General features: G+C 47.0%; 1 protein-coding gene across 1 annotated transcript in view; it reads left to right on the plus strand.

Moving 5' to 3' along the window:
- Window positions 1–2,981: 2,981 nt before the first annotated feature.
- The window catches only part of SPTBN2 (spectrin beta, non-erythrocytic 2), a 64,832-nt gene continuing 52,948 nt past the window's right edge, over window positions 2,982–14,865 (plus strand). The window contains exons 1-2 of the mRNA XM_032233972.1: window positions 2,982–3,303; window positions 12,763–12,914. Of these exons, the coding sequence (XP_032089863.1) occupies window positions 3,171–3,303; window positions 12,763–12,914 (285 nt within the window). The 5' untranslated portion in view covers window positions 2,982–3,170. The remainder of the gene's footprint in view (window positions 3,304–12,762; window positions 12,915–14,865) is intronic.

A 14,865-nucleotide genomic window follows, 5' to 3' on the forward strand; every position in this document is an offset into this window, starting at 1 on the left:
GGAAAGGCAAAAGCACTTAAACTTATATACCGTTCCACCGTGCTTCACAGCCCCCTCTGAGCGGTTTACAGAGTCAGCCTCTTGACCCCCAACAATCTAGGTCCACATTTTACCCACCTCGGAAGGACGGAAGGCTGAGTCAACCTTGAGCCTCCTTCCCCCACATCTGCTCCCCCCATCCAAAGGCAAACACAGAAGATGGCCAAGACAGAAGCCAAGGACGTCACGCGACAACCTTGAGACAGGTTCCAAGAGTGTCTATTGTTCACAAGCAAACACGGTCTTGAGCAATCACCGAGTTCTGAGTTTTCCGAACCGAAGGAACCCAGAGACGGAGCAACAAGTTCCTCTCTATTGCATCTCTGCTGCCTCTTCTGCAAACGGGGCTGGCGGTGGGGCTGGCAAGGGAGGATTGCGAGAGCAGTCTGGGGAAGGGCAGTAAACAGCCACTTAATGACAGCTTAGGATGATAGCCAGCAGGGTGGGGTGTGTAGGCAGGCAGGAAATACTGGAAGCAGGTGTAGAAGGAAGGGGTAACCCGGCAGTTTGCATCTTGGCATTGCGTGGGGAGACGAATCATCCTTCAAAGGACAAAAAAAAAAGGATGCTTCTTATACAGGGATATCCTCGATTTACGACCGTGATGGCGAACCTGTGGCTTGCCTGCCACACATGGCACCCAGAGCCCTCTCTGCGGGCACGCCAGCCATTGCCCCTGCCCAGCTTCACTGTGCATGTTCACGCACCTCCCACTGGCCAGCTGATCTATGGGTCTCTGCAGCGCATGTGTGGGGATGGGGTGCTCACATTGCATTTGGGGGGCTCATGCAGCACCCTCGCACCCTGTTTTGGCTTCCTGGTTGATGCAGGAGGCCTTTCAGGCCCAAAGCAGGACGTGGGGGGGAGGGGAACAGACATGGGTTCACACATGCATACACAGGCGTGTGGTGTGTGTGTGTTTTGCTGATGCATTGCATTATGGGCGCAGGGACGCTTTTGCTACGCGACGGCAAAAGGGTTAGCCACCACTGACGGCGACCACGATTGAGCCCAGAATTTCGGTTGCTAAGCCAGGCATTTCTTAAGTGGGTTTTGCCCCTATTTTACGACCTTTCTTGCCGCTCCCCGTGAAACGATTCACTACAGTTTGATAATTTAGCAGCAACTCATTGAACAGCCACCTTGCTTGGCAATGGGGATCCTAGCCCCCGATAGTGATTGTAAGTCCAGAACTACCTGTGTGCTGAAGGTGTGGAAACGTAGCTGTGGAACTAATCCTAATGCACAATCCATGACGAGGCATCTCAGATCATCAGAATACAACCGAATAACAGAGTTGGAAGGGACCTTGGAGGTCTTCTAGTCCAACCCCCTGCTTGAGCAAGGGATCCTATACCATTTCAGACAAATGGCTGTCCAATCTTTTTGTAAAAACCTCCGGTGATGGAGCACCCACAACTTCTGGATGGAAGCCCTTCTTCCAATGATTCATTGTCCTCACTGTCAGGAAAGTTCTCTTTAGTTCTAGGTTGCTTCTTTCCTAGATTAGTTTCCATCCGTTGCTTCTTGTCCTGCCCTCAGGTGCTTTGGGGGGGATAGGCCGACCTCCTCTTCTTGGTGGCAGCCCCCTAAGTATCAGACTACATATCGGAACAAACCACCTCTCGTCCCTTGCTCTCTAAACTCCTGGCCCTCAGACGACTCCTGTGCGATTCAAAAACTTACATAGGGAAACCGCAGATGGGATTTTTCCGCTCTCTTTGGTTATTGGTAGAAACGGCTCACCCTCACCCCAGTTCTGGGTGATAATGATTTATCTTCAGAAATCAATGTGGAGAAACGCTCTCCGGGGCCAGTCATTTTGTCTCTAAAGCCACACAAGCTGGGGCTTCATGGTCAGACAAAGGGATGTAAATCTTTCATTGTTTCGGCCCTCGCTGCTGGCTGAGCTCATCTGCTCATCGCCCGCCTCTGCTTTTCTTTGGGCGATGCCTACAGGGTTAATCCAAAGCCATGTTTCTTAAAACAGAAGAGCCATTAGGTTCATCTGCTCCTGAAACATTAGCTCCATATTTAAAAAAATTAAGTATTTATCAGTCGTTCTTAATATTCTAGGACTTAGGGCTTGCCTGCCTACAAAAAGAGTTTATCGCACTATTCAGCATCAATTTTGCACAGTAACTCCACTAAGCTCTGGATACTTGATTATGCCCACTTTACAGATCGGGGGCAGGGGCGGGGGGAGAAAAACAGCTTTCTTCTGATAAAATGCTTCATGTGTCAGAAACTTATGGACGGATTTTAAGCATCGTTTTAAGCTTGAATTAGCTTTTAAGTTTAGTGGTGTTTGTGTTGTGCAAACCCAAACGGTTTCATTCGTTTTAAGAGTTCAGCGTATGATGCAAATTCAGAAAAATGGATGTTTCAGGAAGCAGGGGTAACAGCAAAGTAAAGAGGAAGATTGCTTTACATAGTTTTAAATGTGATGTATCCAAAAAGAGACTATCGTGTTAAGGAGGGACCATACCCCATCTCAAATCAGGAGTGGAGAAAGAGAGAGGGAAAAGTTTCAGAAGGATCTCTCTGGAAACTAACCCAGAGTTGGGGGGAAAAAAAACCCCTACTGGTGGTCCTCTTCGCTGTCACCCAGTCCTAGTCCTTGAACCCTGGCCTGCTGCTGAGGACAAAACTATTCAGAAAGAGCCTTGGCTAAACCCCAGTGCTAAAATTTCCAAGTTTCGGACTGCTTAACTGTGCCTGGTGTTTCTGTGTGTGCTCGCCAGCCGAATTTCCCCCTTTCATGTCTGCCCAAGCTCAACACACACACACACACACACACACACACACACACACACACACACACACACCAAAAAAACACACCCCTCTGCCATTCAGAGCAGCCCAACCTGTTTTTATGTAAATTTCCCTGAGCCTCCCCTTTCCCCTCCCTCCCTGGGAGGGGGTAAGCAAACTCCCTTTGAAGTGTTCCAGTTGTACCAAGGTGCCGCCCCGGAGAGCTTCCCTTTGCTTGCTTCCTTCTACCTGGGCCCAGCTGTGGTTGGCTTTGGCGGTTGGTTGGGCAGCCCTCCGCCACCCCCTGGGAAGCAGGAAGAGGCGGGCAGGCATTGGGGCTCCCAACCGGGGAGGGAGGAGTACCTTAGCCGGGCACGATGTACCAGACCGAGACAGATTTGATGGAGGTGATCCAGGGTCCTTCTCCAACCCCTGAGCTGTCCCCTGCAGCTTTTATCAACGCGGTGCAGTACGCTAACGTCTTGGAGGGCAGGTTCAAGCAACTACAAGGTAGGGAAGGGGAGATTTGTGGGGAGTGGAGGGGTGGGTGAAATGGGCGCATCGCGAAGGGGTCATGGCTTCCCCCTCGAGGATCCTTAAATCCTTAAATCTCCCTTCCCTCTGCCTAAGGGGCAGGTTTAGGAAAAACCTTAATCCGTAAGGTGCTGCCAGGAATTAGCTCAACACACACAGGCTGGATTTGCAAGGGGCAAAGCCAAACTTGGAGCTTGGATTTTTGGAGGACTGGGGTAGTGGGGGTGGGGTGGGGGCTGTTCCCCACTTCTGAAGGACAGGAAAGCAAAGAGGACACCGACCGGTGACTCACAGCCACTATCTCTGTTTCCAGGTTGGATGTACCTTACGCTAACCATGACTCGGTGGCAATCAGTGTGGCGATGAACGGTCATCGTAAACCCTCCTCTTCCTCTGCCTTCATTCACACAACCACCCTTCTCCCCCTCCCATTCCCCTCATCTAAGCATTTTTTATAATTGTCCCACTAGAGTAGCTGATGGGCTTACAGGGTCCCAACATGTCCCTTTGGGAAAAAAACAACCAGTTTAAAACTGAGCCTCGTGCTTGCCGTCCGCTTTTCCCAGCTGGTCATTCAATGTTTGCAGAGATGACACTTGAACTGACCTTGAATGTAAATAGGTGGAAAAAAAATATGCTTTTAAGACTCTTAAGAACCGGAAAAGCAGCACTCAGAGCAACCCCAGGAGAAAACACGCTTTAAAAACTCACCTTTCCTTTCGTGCAGGAAAACTGGCACCCGCCTAGTTTTTCAGAGGAATATTGTCTAAAGCCAGGGTCTCCAAACTTGGCAACTTTAAGACTTGTGGGCTTCAATTCCCAGAGTTCCCAGCCAGGAATTCTGGGAGTTGAACTCCCCAAGTCTTAAAAGTTGCCAAGTTTGGACATCCCCCTGGTCTTAAATCTGGGTGCCACTCTGAAGAAATTTATCTTACTTTGGTGCTTCCTTGCCTTCTCCAAAAAAGAAGACTGAGGTTCCTGCATCGCAATCAACTTTTACCCAAGTCAGCAGCTATCTTTTCCCCAGTTAATTAAGAGGCAGCATAAAGATAGGAGTTTTCAAACGCTTGACAGCCTGCAGGAAAAGAGATTGGGAAGTATTTTATGGGTTAGATTGATAAAAGCCAGCCCTCTTAAAATAAACCCCTTCCCCCCCTTCAGCCCCGATCCTAAACTGTGAACTTTCCTCCCACCGAGATGCTTTTTTGTGATAAGGGAGAGGTGGGGTCGGATAATAGCTGTGGAGTTTATGGCAAGCGAAAAGGCGGTTTTATGCCTTTGCAATTATTGTCTGTTGTATCACACAGAGGTTGGGGATTAAAACGCCAGGGGATTCCGAAGCAGCGGGGTGGTGGGGATGAAGGTGTCTCAGGGTGGGCAGGAAGGAGGGGGGCAGAAAGTGATATTGCTTTGGAGTTTTGCCCTGGGTGTTGTAAAAAAGGGTGGGTGGGTGCTGGAATGGGGAGCTGAGTTAAATTTTAGTGTCTGTCTGCAGTGGGAGGGGGGGAACACAAGACCTCACCCTAGAATGGAGCAACACCATTCTGTTGTTATTGTTAGTAGTGAAGTTGTGTCCAACCCATCGCAACCCCATGGACAACATTCCTCCAGGCCTTCCTGTCCTCTACCATCCCCCAGAGTCCATTCAAGCTCACGCCGACTTCTTTGGTGACTCCATCCAGCCATCTCCTTCTCTGCCGTCCCCTTCTTCTTCTTTTGCCCTCCATCGTTCCCAGCATGAGGCTCTTCTCCAGGGAGTCCTTCTTCCTTCTCATTAGGTGGCCAAAGTATTGGAGTTTCCTCTTCAGGATCTGGCCTTCTAAAGAGCAGTTAGAACACCCTTCTAACACAAACCCCAAAGGTGCTAACAACGAAGGAAGTCCAGTTACCTTTTGCAAAAGCACCTTTGGGGACAACCATGATGACTGAGAATCTCCGTAGATAATTCTAACAAATGGATTGCTTTTCTGTATGTACAACTAGGGCTTGGTTGTGAGCCTGTGCGTGTGTTCCGGAGAGAGTTTTTACACGTTTTGCAAGTAGAGGCTGGTGTTTTAGCACGGGCTTCTCCCTGGGCACAGAGGGGCAGGCACATTTATCCATGCACCGAGACCAGAAGGTCATTGAACTGCACACACACGCACAGAGGGGGGGGAAAAAACAAGGGCAGTGGCCCTCCGGCAGATAGAAAACCTGCACAAAATAAGAACCAGCGCTTGCTCCCATTCAGAGCCTAATACCCGACTTCCCCCCACACGTCTGTCTGATGGGAAAAGGACCCCAGAGTTCTGGTTAAGCTCCAGATGAATAGAATACAATTTGCTGATCTATTCTAGTTCAGCATTTTCCTTTTATGCCCGGAGCTCGGCTCCTGATGGAGGAGAACAAGGGGAAGGTGTTTGGGACTTTGTGTTCTAAGCGCGTTGCTACATCTTCCGTCGGATTTAGTGTCTTTTCTGCCAGAAGGTAAACACGGGACGTGCCCAAGGTTAAAAAGGTAGACAGGCTGGGAGGAGGAGGAGGCGCAGCCAGGTGATAATCTCCCTTGAAGATCTCACTGTCTAGAGGGACTCCTCTGTTTATAATAGTTTGCTTAGTGACCATTCAACGTACAATGGGGCTGAAAAAGGCGACTTAACGACCGTTTTTCACACTTACAACCTTTACAGCGTCCCCAGGGTCATGTTATCAAAATTCAGACCCTTGCCTCATATTTATGACCGTTGCAGGGTCACGTGATCCCTTTCTGTGACTTTCTGACGGCCAGATTAACGTAACAAACACGCGCGGCTGGCTTAACAACTGCGGTGATTCGCTTAATGACTGGAGCAAGAAATGATGTAAAATAAGGTAAAACCCACTTAATTGTCTCACTTAGCAACATAGATTTTGGGCTCAGTCGCGGTTGTAAGTCAAGGACTGCCTGTATTTTGCAACCAAACTTCTAATTTTGTTTAAAAAAATTGGGCTAGAATAAATAGATTCTGATCGGTAATTGGATTCCTGTTAATTGGACAAAACAGCAAATTAAAAGGGGCTTGGGTGTGAAGTTTAGGGGTTGATAGCAACTCCTGTGTGGTCTAGCATGTTGTGTAATTCAGGTTGTACTACTCCGTTGTAATATTATTTATTTGATGGGGCGTACCATGCTACGTAAGCACAACGGCTGTTTTATTAACCTGGCTTTAGAACTGAGTGTAATTGCATGAGTCGTACTCATGTTAGCTTTTCATTTCCTCTTAATTCCTGCGAAGGATGTTTTATTCATTTTATTACTTACTTGCGCATGGTTGTGTCTGTGCACGCCGTCGAGAGCCAAAGGATCCAGGTGTGAGTGAATAAGAAGTAAAATTTAAGCCTTTTCATGCCACATCGGCTGATCCCAATCGTGATCCAGCCACTTGTTTTTATGTTGGGGGAAAAAAAAATATTTGGCCACCTTTCCAAACACGTTTTTCCAGTATAGAAAAAAAAAAGGCTGCCAGCTACATAATTGACGTAGAGGCTGGGTTCACACAACATGTTAACCTTACATGTGAGCTAGCAAAACCCAGGAACTATCCTCAACCAGAGTCACTGTTTCTAAAACAAAGAAACACTGGAGGTTTTCAAGAAGAGATTGGACAGCCATATGTCTGGAATGGTATAGGGGTCTCCTGCTTCAGTGAAGGGGGTTGGACTAGAAGACCTCCAAGGTCCCTTCCAGCTCTGTATTCTAACCTATCATCTGATTGGAAAGGATGGCCTGACCATAGAATCAAACCCAGCCTGGTTCCTGTCACTTTCTGAAGCATCCAAACCGTGTTGTAACCTAACCAAATTCCACCCATGAGTCCTGGGGGACAAAATTTGCAAGGCAGGGTGCTCATCAAATGGTTGGCTTTTTTTTAAAAAGGGGATTTTTAAAGAATGGGGAGCGTTCTGGAAGAGAAGAGGAGGAGGCACGACCTCGCTCACCTCCTGCATTTGAGAATGAAAAATGGCCCTCCGATGTGGATCACGGAAGTAATTTAAAGACAGGCCTCCCTCTCTTCCAGACAGCTGGCTAATCTGCAAGATGCTGAGCAGAAGGGCCATTTGGCTTCTCGGGCCAGTGGGGCCCAGGTCATGGCGCGCGTTGACCTTTCTTTTCGCTTCTCTCTGCGAAGCACATGAAGACAGAGCTTTTCACCCTGCCCAGCCCTGTCCTGACATGTCCTGGTGACTCAAGAGCTCAGCCCTCGCCCCCACCACCCTGGTTGATTCTCCCTGCACATGTGGGTGCACACGATAGGTTTTGGGCAGAGGCAGGACGCTGGAGGGCTGTTGCAGAAAGGCACAAAGCCTGCATTTTATGCATAACGACGATCAATCCAGAGCTATTTTCCAAGCTAAAATGGATAGGAAATGAACAAGGAGAGATTCAACCTAGAAATAAGGACAAAATTTCCTGACAGCGAGAACAATTAACCAGTGGAACTGCTTGCCACCAGAAGTTGTGGGTGCTCCATCACTGGAGGTTTTTAAGAAGAGACTGGACAGTTACTTATCTGAAATAAGCCTAGTGAAGCTATGAAATAAGTCTAGTGATGCTATGAAACAAGCCTAGTGAAGCTAGTCTAGGGAAGAAAAGGACCAGGGGAGACAGGAGAGCATCTTCCAATATTTGAGGGGCTGCCCCAGAGAGGAGGGAGCGGGGTCAAGCTATTCTCTAAATCACCTGAAGGTCAGACAAGGAATAATGGGTGGAAACTGATCCAGGAGAGATTCAGTGCGTGCATGCTTGTTTTTTGGGCGTTTTTCAGGCCATTTTTCGGGCCCTGAAAAAAAAAAGGACCCAAAACAGCCTGGAAAATGGCCGTTTGTGGGGGCCATTTTCAGGCCATGAAGACCAGCTGGCCAGCGCACCTGAAGAGCAGCTGGTGATGGCGTGTGTGCCCACAGGGAGGGCGTTGTGTGTCACTTTGAGCACGCATGCCGTAGGTTGGCCATCACAGGTATAGGTTCTCCTGCTTGAACAGGGGACTGGACTAAAAGACCTCCAATGTCCCTTCCTATTCCTATTCTATTCTACTCTACTCTACTCTACTCTACTCTACTCTACTCTACTCTACTCTACTCTACTCTACTCTACTCTACTCCTCCTCTCCTCTCCAAAAGCAGCTCATCTTGGGCTATGAGGGAAAGAAGGCAAATACAGATAGTCCTCAACTTTTGGCCACAGTTGTGACCAGAAAATGCATTGTTAAGCAGTGTGGTCATTAAGTGAGGCATCACATGGCTGCAACTGATTTTACAACTTTCCCCCTCGCCGTGGTCATTAAGTGAGACACGTGGCCATGACTTGTGACCTCCTGCTGCTGGCTGTCCTAATTGGCTTTGCCTGTCAGAAGGCAGCGGGCAAATGGCGATACATTTATTTTATTTTTTACGTCAGAGAATTTATACAGCTGCTTACTCGCTCTAAACGAAATAATGGCAACCTGACCCTGGGATCCTTCAACCCTCATGAATACCTGTTGGTTGCCAAGTGCCCAAATTGGAACCAGATGCAACCAGGGACACTGCGATGGTCATAAGTGCGGACGTTTTTTTTCCCCCCAGTCTCTTTGTAACTTCAGTCACTACGTAGGTCGAGGACTTCCTGTAATCAAATATCTGGAGTTGGGAAGGGAACACGGCATCCAGTTTTGGTCCCCACGTTACAAAAAAGATGTTGAGACTTTGGAAGAAGTGCCAGAAAGAGTAGCTAAGATGATTAGAGGCCTGTGGACTAAAATATACAAAGAACGGTTGCAGGATTTGGGTTTGGCCCGGTCTAGAGGAAAGAAGGATTAGGAGTGGCATGATAGCAGTCTTCCAATATTTGAAAGGGGTTGGGGTCAAGCTATTCTCCAAAGCACCTGAGGGTAGGACAAGAAGCAATGGGTGGAAACTAATCAAGGAGAGAAGCAACCTAGAACTGAGGAGAAATTTCCTAACAGTGAGGACAATTAACCAGTGGGACAACTGGCCTCCAGGAGTTGTAAATGTTCCAACACTGGAGGTTTCTAAGAAGAGATTGGACAAGATTTGTCTGAATTGGTATAGATTAGAGCAGTGGTGAAATTCAATTTTTATTTTTACTACCGGTTCTGTGGGCGTGGCTTGATGGGCATGGCAGCAATAGCAGTAGACTTATATACCGCTTCATAGGGCTTTCAGCCCTCTCTAAGCGGTTTACAGAGTCAGCATATTGCCCCCAACAATCTGGGTCCTCATTTTACCCACCTCGGAAGGATGGAAGGCTGAGTCAACCCTGAGCCGGTGAGATTTGAACCGCTGAACTGCTGATCTAGCAGTAGCCTGCAGTGCTGCATTTAACCACTGCGCCACCTTGGCAGGGGAAGGATATTGCAAAATCTCCATTCCCACCCCACTCTGGGGGCAGCCAGAGGTGGTATTTGTCGTGTCTACGAACTACTCAAAATTTCCACTACCAGTTCTCCAGAACCTGCTGAATTTCACCCCCAGAGTAGAATCTCCTGCTTGAGCAGGGGGTTGGACTAGAAGACCTCCAAGGTCCCTTCCAGTTCTATTCTGATTGATTGAAGGTTTCTTTTAGCAACCCTCTGTTGCCAACTTCTCTTGTAAATATTAATGTTTGGCTTCTATGTAGCCCTTTCATGTGTTGAAAGCTCATTCTTTGTATTACGGATGAATCATTAGGAAGACAAAGAATTTCAATAAGAAAATGATACCCTCCTCCCCCTTTATCGTAGATAGGAGGAGAGGGGAGGGGACCTGAGGACAGAGTGATTTACCCATCTTGTAAATTTCAACGCAAGGTAGTGGTTTGAACTGCGGATTGTCTTATTTACGGTTTAAGCTGTGAGCAATAAAATTAAGATCAAAGCAGTTTAGCTAGACGAGACTTTAGCTAGACGATCATCTGGGACAGTGAGATCTAGTATTACCTGGCACCTAATATGTGGAAGAACTCTAAGATAAAGGTAAAGGTTCCCCTCGCACATATGCGCTAGTCATTCCCAACTCTAGAGGGCGGTGCTCATCTCTGTTTCAAAGCTGAAGAGCCAGCGCTGTCCAAAGATTTCTCTCTGGTCATGTGGCCGGCATGACTAAATGCCGAAGGCGTACGGAGCGCTGTTCCCTTCCCACCAAAAGTGGTACCTATTTTTCTACTTGCATTTTTACCTGCTTTCGAACTGCTAGGTTGTCAGAAGCTGGGAGAAATCACGGGAGCTCACTCCATTATCCAGTGCTAGGGATTCAAACCGCCAAACTGCCGACCTTTCTGATCAACAAGCTCAACATCTTAGCCACTGATTTCTTTGATAAGAAATAAGAGATTGCCCAGCCAGCTGAATCATCCTGTCTGTCAATGATCTCCCTTCCAACCCACTCATTAATGCTGGTCAATTTGCATTTTATCCAGCTGCCAGCAAATGATGCTTTCTGAGAAACTGGAAGGAACATGTAAACAGGGACATATGGTGCTGTGCCCTGTGAATGGGCAAGGCCATTTTTAATATTTGCTTTTGCATCCCCCTGCGTAGTAACCTGCCAACGAGCGAGCAATTTGGGCAGAGTGTGTGCTATTCAATCGCCAGGAATACACAGGTAGCCTTCAACTTACGCCCACAATGGAACCCAAAATTCATGTTGTTAAGTGGGAAATTTGTGGTTTTGTCTCTTTTTACAACCTCTCTTGCCACAGTTGTTAAGTCTGTTCCTGTAGTTGTTCAGTTAGCCGCCTAGTTGTTAAGTGAATCTGGCTTCCCCATTGACTTTGCTTGCCAAAAGGGGATCACACACGACACTGAGACACTTCAGACGTCATAAATATGAGTCAATTGCCAAGTGGCTGAGTTTAATAATGAGTTAATAAACTCCAGTTCTGGTTTCAGGTGTGGTCATAAGTATTTTTGATCCCATTTGGATGTAAGATACCTGATCTTATTTGGGTTTCAAATCCTAATTTAAATTTGATTGCAACTGAATTTCCTTTCTTTCCTTCTTTTTTCTCCTTGATTTTATGAAATTATGAGATGGGTTTTAATCATAATCAAGTTCTTTTGCAATAACAACAACACTGCCTCTAAGCATTGATTGATTGGTTGCCTGCTATTAATTTAAGGGGAGCAAAAGGTAGCATTCATAATACAACACCTCTGGATCATACGACACCTGTCCGAAAACAGTTTTTCCTTGGATTTTAGCATTCTATAATTATCAGCTAAGCTTTTCAAAATGAAAACAGCAATTTAAAAAGCACAGCATAGAAGCAGTAAAAGACAGAAATGGCAGTCCTGAGTGGTTAGGAAGCTATTTTGCCGTACAAAAATTAAGAGATTAACATGATTATGATTAATGCCATGAGTAGAGAATGCAGCCATTTTAATTAAGAAAAAAAATCTTTAATTCAAACAAAGGCTGCCTGCCTTGCCTTCTCCTGTTACCTTTGAACAGCTGCTGGCTGTATGTTACTATCTCCTTGTCAAAGCATTTGTAAAAAAACAAAAAACCCTTCTTTAAATACAAGCAAATAAAGGATAACCCCTTCTTTCTTATCCCAATTCAGCAGTGGCTGTCACTCATGTCAGTTCCCTGATCTTTTCCATCTCTTCATCTTTGTTTAATTTTACAGGTAGTCCTTGACTTAAAACAGTTTTACTGTTTGAAATTACAAGGGCACTGAAAAATGTGACTTGCCCATTTTTCACATTTATGACCATAGTGTTGTGGACCAGCATTGGCCAGAGGGGCTGGCAGCAGATTCGGACAGTGAGGAGGTTGGGGAGGAACCTGGGCCAGTCCTGGAGTCTTGGGAAAGCTCTGATGAGGGCTCTGTGTCGGAGGCAGAGAGCTGGCCAGAGTTGTATGTCAGTTATCAGCTGCCTTCAGACATCAGTGAGGCAGAGGAACAGGGGGAGCCTTTCCCAGTGTGCGCTTGCGCAGAGTTGCCAGACGATGGGAGCAGCTAAAGAACAGGGGCTGACCTGGGAGGAAGGCCACAGGTGGACGATGAATGGCCCCTCCTAGAGGAAATAAAAGAGGAGTGAAAAGGGGGTAGAGTTTGCAGGAGACAATTAGTTCACTTAATTGGTTCGTGACTCTCCGAGACTCCTTGCCAAGTTTTGCAGATCTCGGCCTGGCAGCTCTCCAAGCCAGATAAGGTCTGTGACTGTAAATCCTCCCTTGAAATATTTTGCTGGATGTGAATGAGCAGAATTCACAGTCAATTAATAAAAGGTTTTTTTGTCGGGACAACAAGGAGTTTGTTTCATGCTCTCGGGGAGCCTCGGTCAGAACACTTAGCCAATGGCTGTAGATCAAAGTTAGGCCCAGCTCCAGAAAAATATGAACAGCTCACGCTTCCTTGCCGACAGCTCCAGGGAAGCTTCAGATTGTGGTTGTGAGGCCCATGCTCCTCAAAACACTGGCTTTCTCTTGCAGATGAACGAGAAGCGGTACAAAAGAAGACGTTCACCAAATGGGTCAACTCTCACCTGGCCCGGGTCACCTGCCGTATCAGTGATCTGTACAGCGACCTACGAGATGGACGGATGCTGCTGCGTCTCCTGGAAGTGCTCTCAGGGGAGCAATTGGTGAGTGTGGAGGAGGTTGGGGAAGCCCAAAGCAGTCCCCTTCCCAAGATTGATTTTTTTAAAAAGTTAACAAACAAACAAAATTCCCAATGTTTTGGTATTGGGGGGGGGGCATTTTTTCAGGGATGCAGTGTCCAATGTCTGTCGTTAAAAGCATTTAAATCAGCAAGCATAGAACCTGTTTTCATCTGGTGAAAACATTTTAAGAGTGGCGGCACAGTGATTAGAATGCAGTTCTGAATCGGAATTCTATAAACTCTGGAATATATGGTACATTTGGTTGGAAGATAGACATAAAGCTAATACATAAAGAATGGGTGGAAACTAACCAAGGAGAGAAGCAACTTAGAACTGAGGAGAAATTTCCTGACAGTGAGAACAATGAATCAGTGGAACAGAAGTTGCCTCCAGAAGTTGTGAATGCCCCAACACTGGAAGTTTTTAAGAAGATGTTGGATAGCCATTTGTCTAAAGTGGTACAGAATTTCCTGCCTAGGCAGGGGGTTGGACTAGAAGACCTCCAAGGTCCCTTCCAACTCTGCTATTGTATTGCATTGAATATGTAAGATATATATCAAAAAGAAAGAAAAATGTATATGTCTGTAATATTGATATATATTGATATAAATATTGATATAATTTAACTCTATATATAATACACAGTATAGTAATCTATATAGTTAGTAACTATGTTAATGTGAGAGACATTGATACAGAAACGTAATGATTGGAACTATACATTGCCTTTTAATGTTGAAATATATCTAATAAAGTTTTTAAAATAAAAAAAAATAGAATGCAGTATTGCAGGCCAATTCTGCCCCCCGCCAGCAGTTCAAGTCTCACTCGGCCCTCCATCCTTCCGAGGATGGTAAAATGTGGACCCAGGGTGTTTGTGGGCAAGAGGCATACTGTATAAACCCCTTAGAGAGATTGTTGCCCCCCCCAACAATAAAGGTCCTCATTTTACCCCCCACGGAAGGCTGAGTCAATCTTGAGCCGGTTCGTATCGAACTGCTTGCAATGGGCAGAGTTAGCCTGCAATACTGCGTTCCTCACCACCGCTACATCAGGGCTCCTATGCTTGAACCTCAAACTCATAAGGCGCAAACTGTCTTGGGTGGTTTCTGACAAAAACATGGCAAAACTGCCCTTTGCTGAGAAAACAACGGGATGGAGCGGGAGGACACCCCTTTCCCAGCTTCAAAAGCGCCATGCTGCTTAGGAATTCTAGGAGAGGCAGGTCCAGCCTGCCCAGATCAGGCCGGGCTTCGAAAAGGCTGGCCCAGCCGAGTGGTGCTTCTCATCCCTTGCCACGTCTCTCTCTCTCTCTCTCCTCTTCTCCAAGCTAGCCGCAGCCACCACCCACCTAGCCGGGGAAGCCGAACACCTGTTTCCCAGAATGCCGCGCTTTGGCTCTCTTTGCAGCCGGGAGGGGAACAGCCTGTTCTAACTCAAGCGAGGCAGAATTTCCAGTTTCCCTGTTGGCAGGCAGCAACCTATATACACCCTGCCTGGCAGCTTGGCAGGTGCTTCTGTCTTGGCGGCTGAATTTTTCCGCTGGTGTGGCGGGGGAGGCGAAGGAAAGGAAGATGCTGAAGGCAGGCTGGGAAAATGTTAGAAAATGACGCAGACTTCAAGAGCGTCACCTCCGACGGTTGACTCCAAACCTAATGAAAAGAAGGAGCAGGGGAGACATGATAGGAGTGTTCCAATATCCAAGGGGCTGCCACAAAGTGGAGAAGGGGGGCACCTCTTCTCCAAAACACCTGAGGGCAGGACAAGAAGCAATGGATGGAAACTAATCTTAGGAGAGAAGCAACCTGGAATTAAGGAGAAATTTCCTGACAGTGAGGACATTTAACCAGCGGAACGGCTGGCAAGTGCCCTGTCACTGGAGCCTTTTAAGAAGAGACTGGACAGCCATTTGTCCGGAATGGTATAGGGCAAT

Source organism: Thamnophis elegans, chromosome 17, assembly GCF_009769535.1.
Source record: "Thamnophis elegans isolate rThaEle1 chromosome 17, rThaEle1.pri, whole genome shotgun sequence".
Taxonomy (NCBI): domain Eukaryota; kingdom Metazoa; phylum Chordata; class Lepidosauria; order Squamata; family Colubridae; genus Thamnophis; species Thamnophis elegans.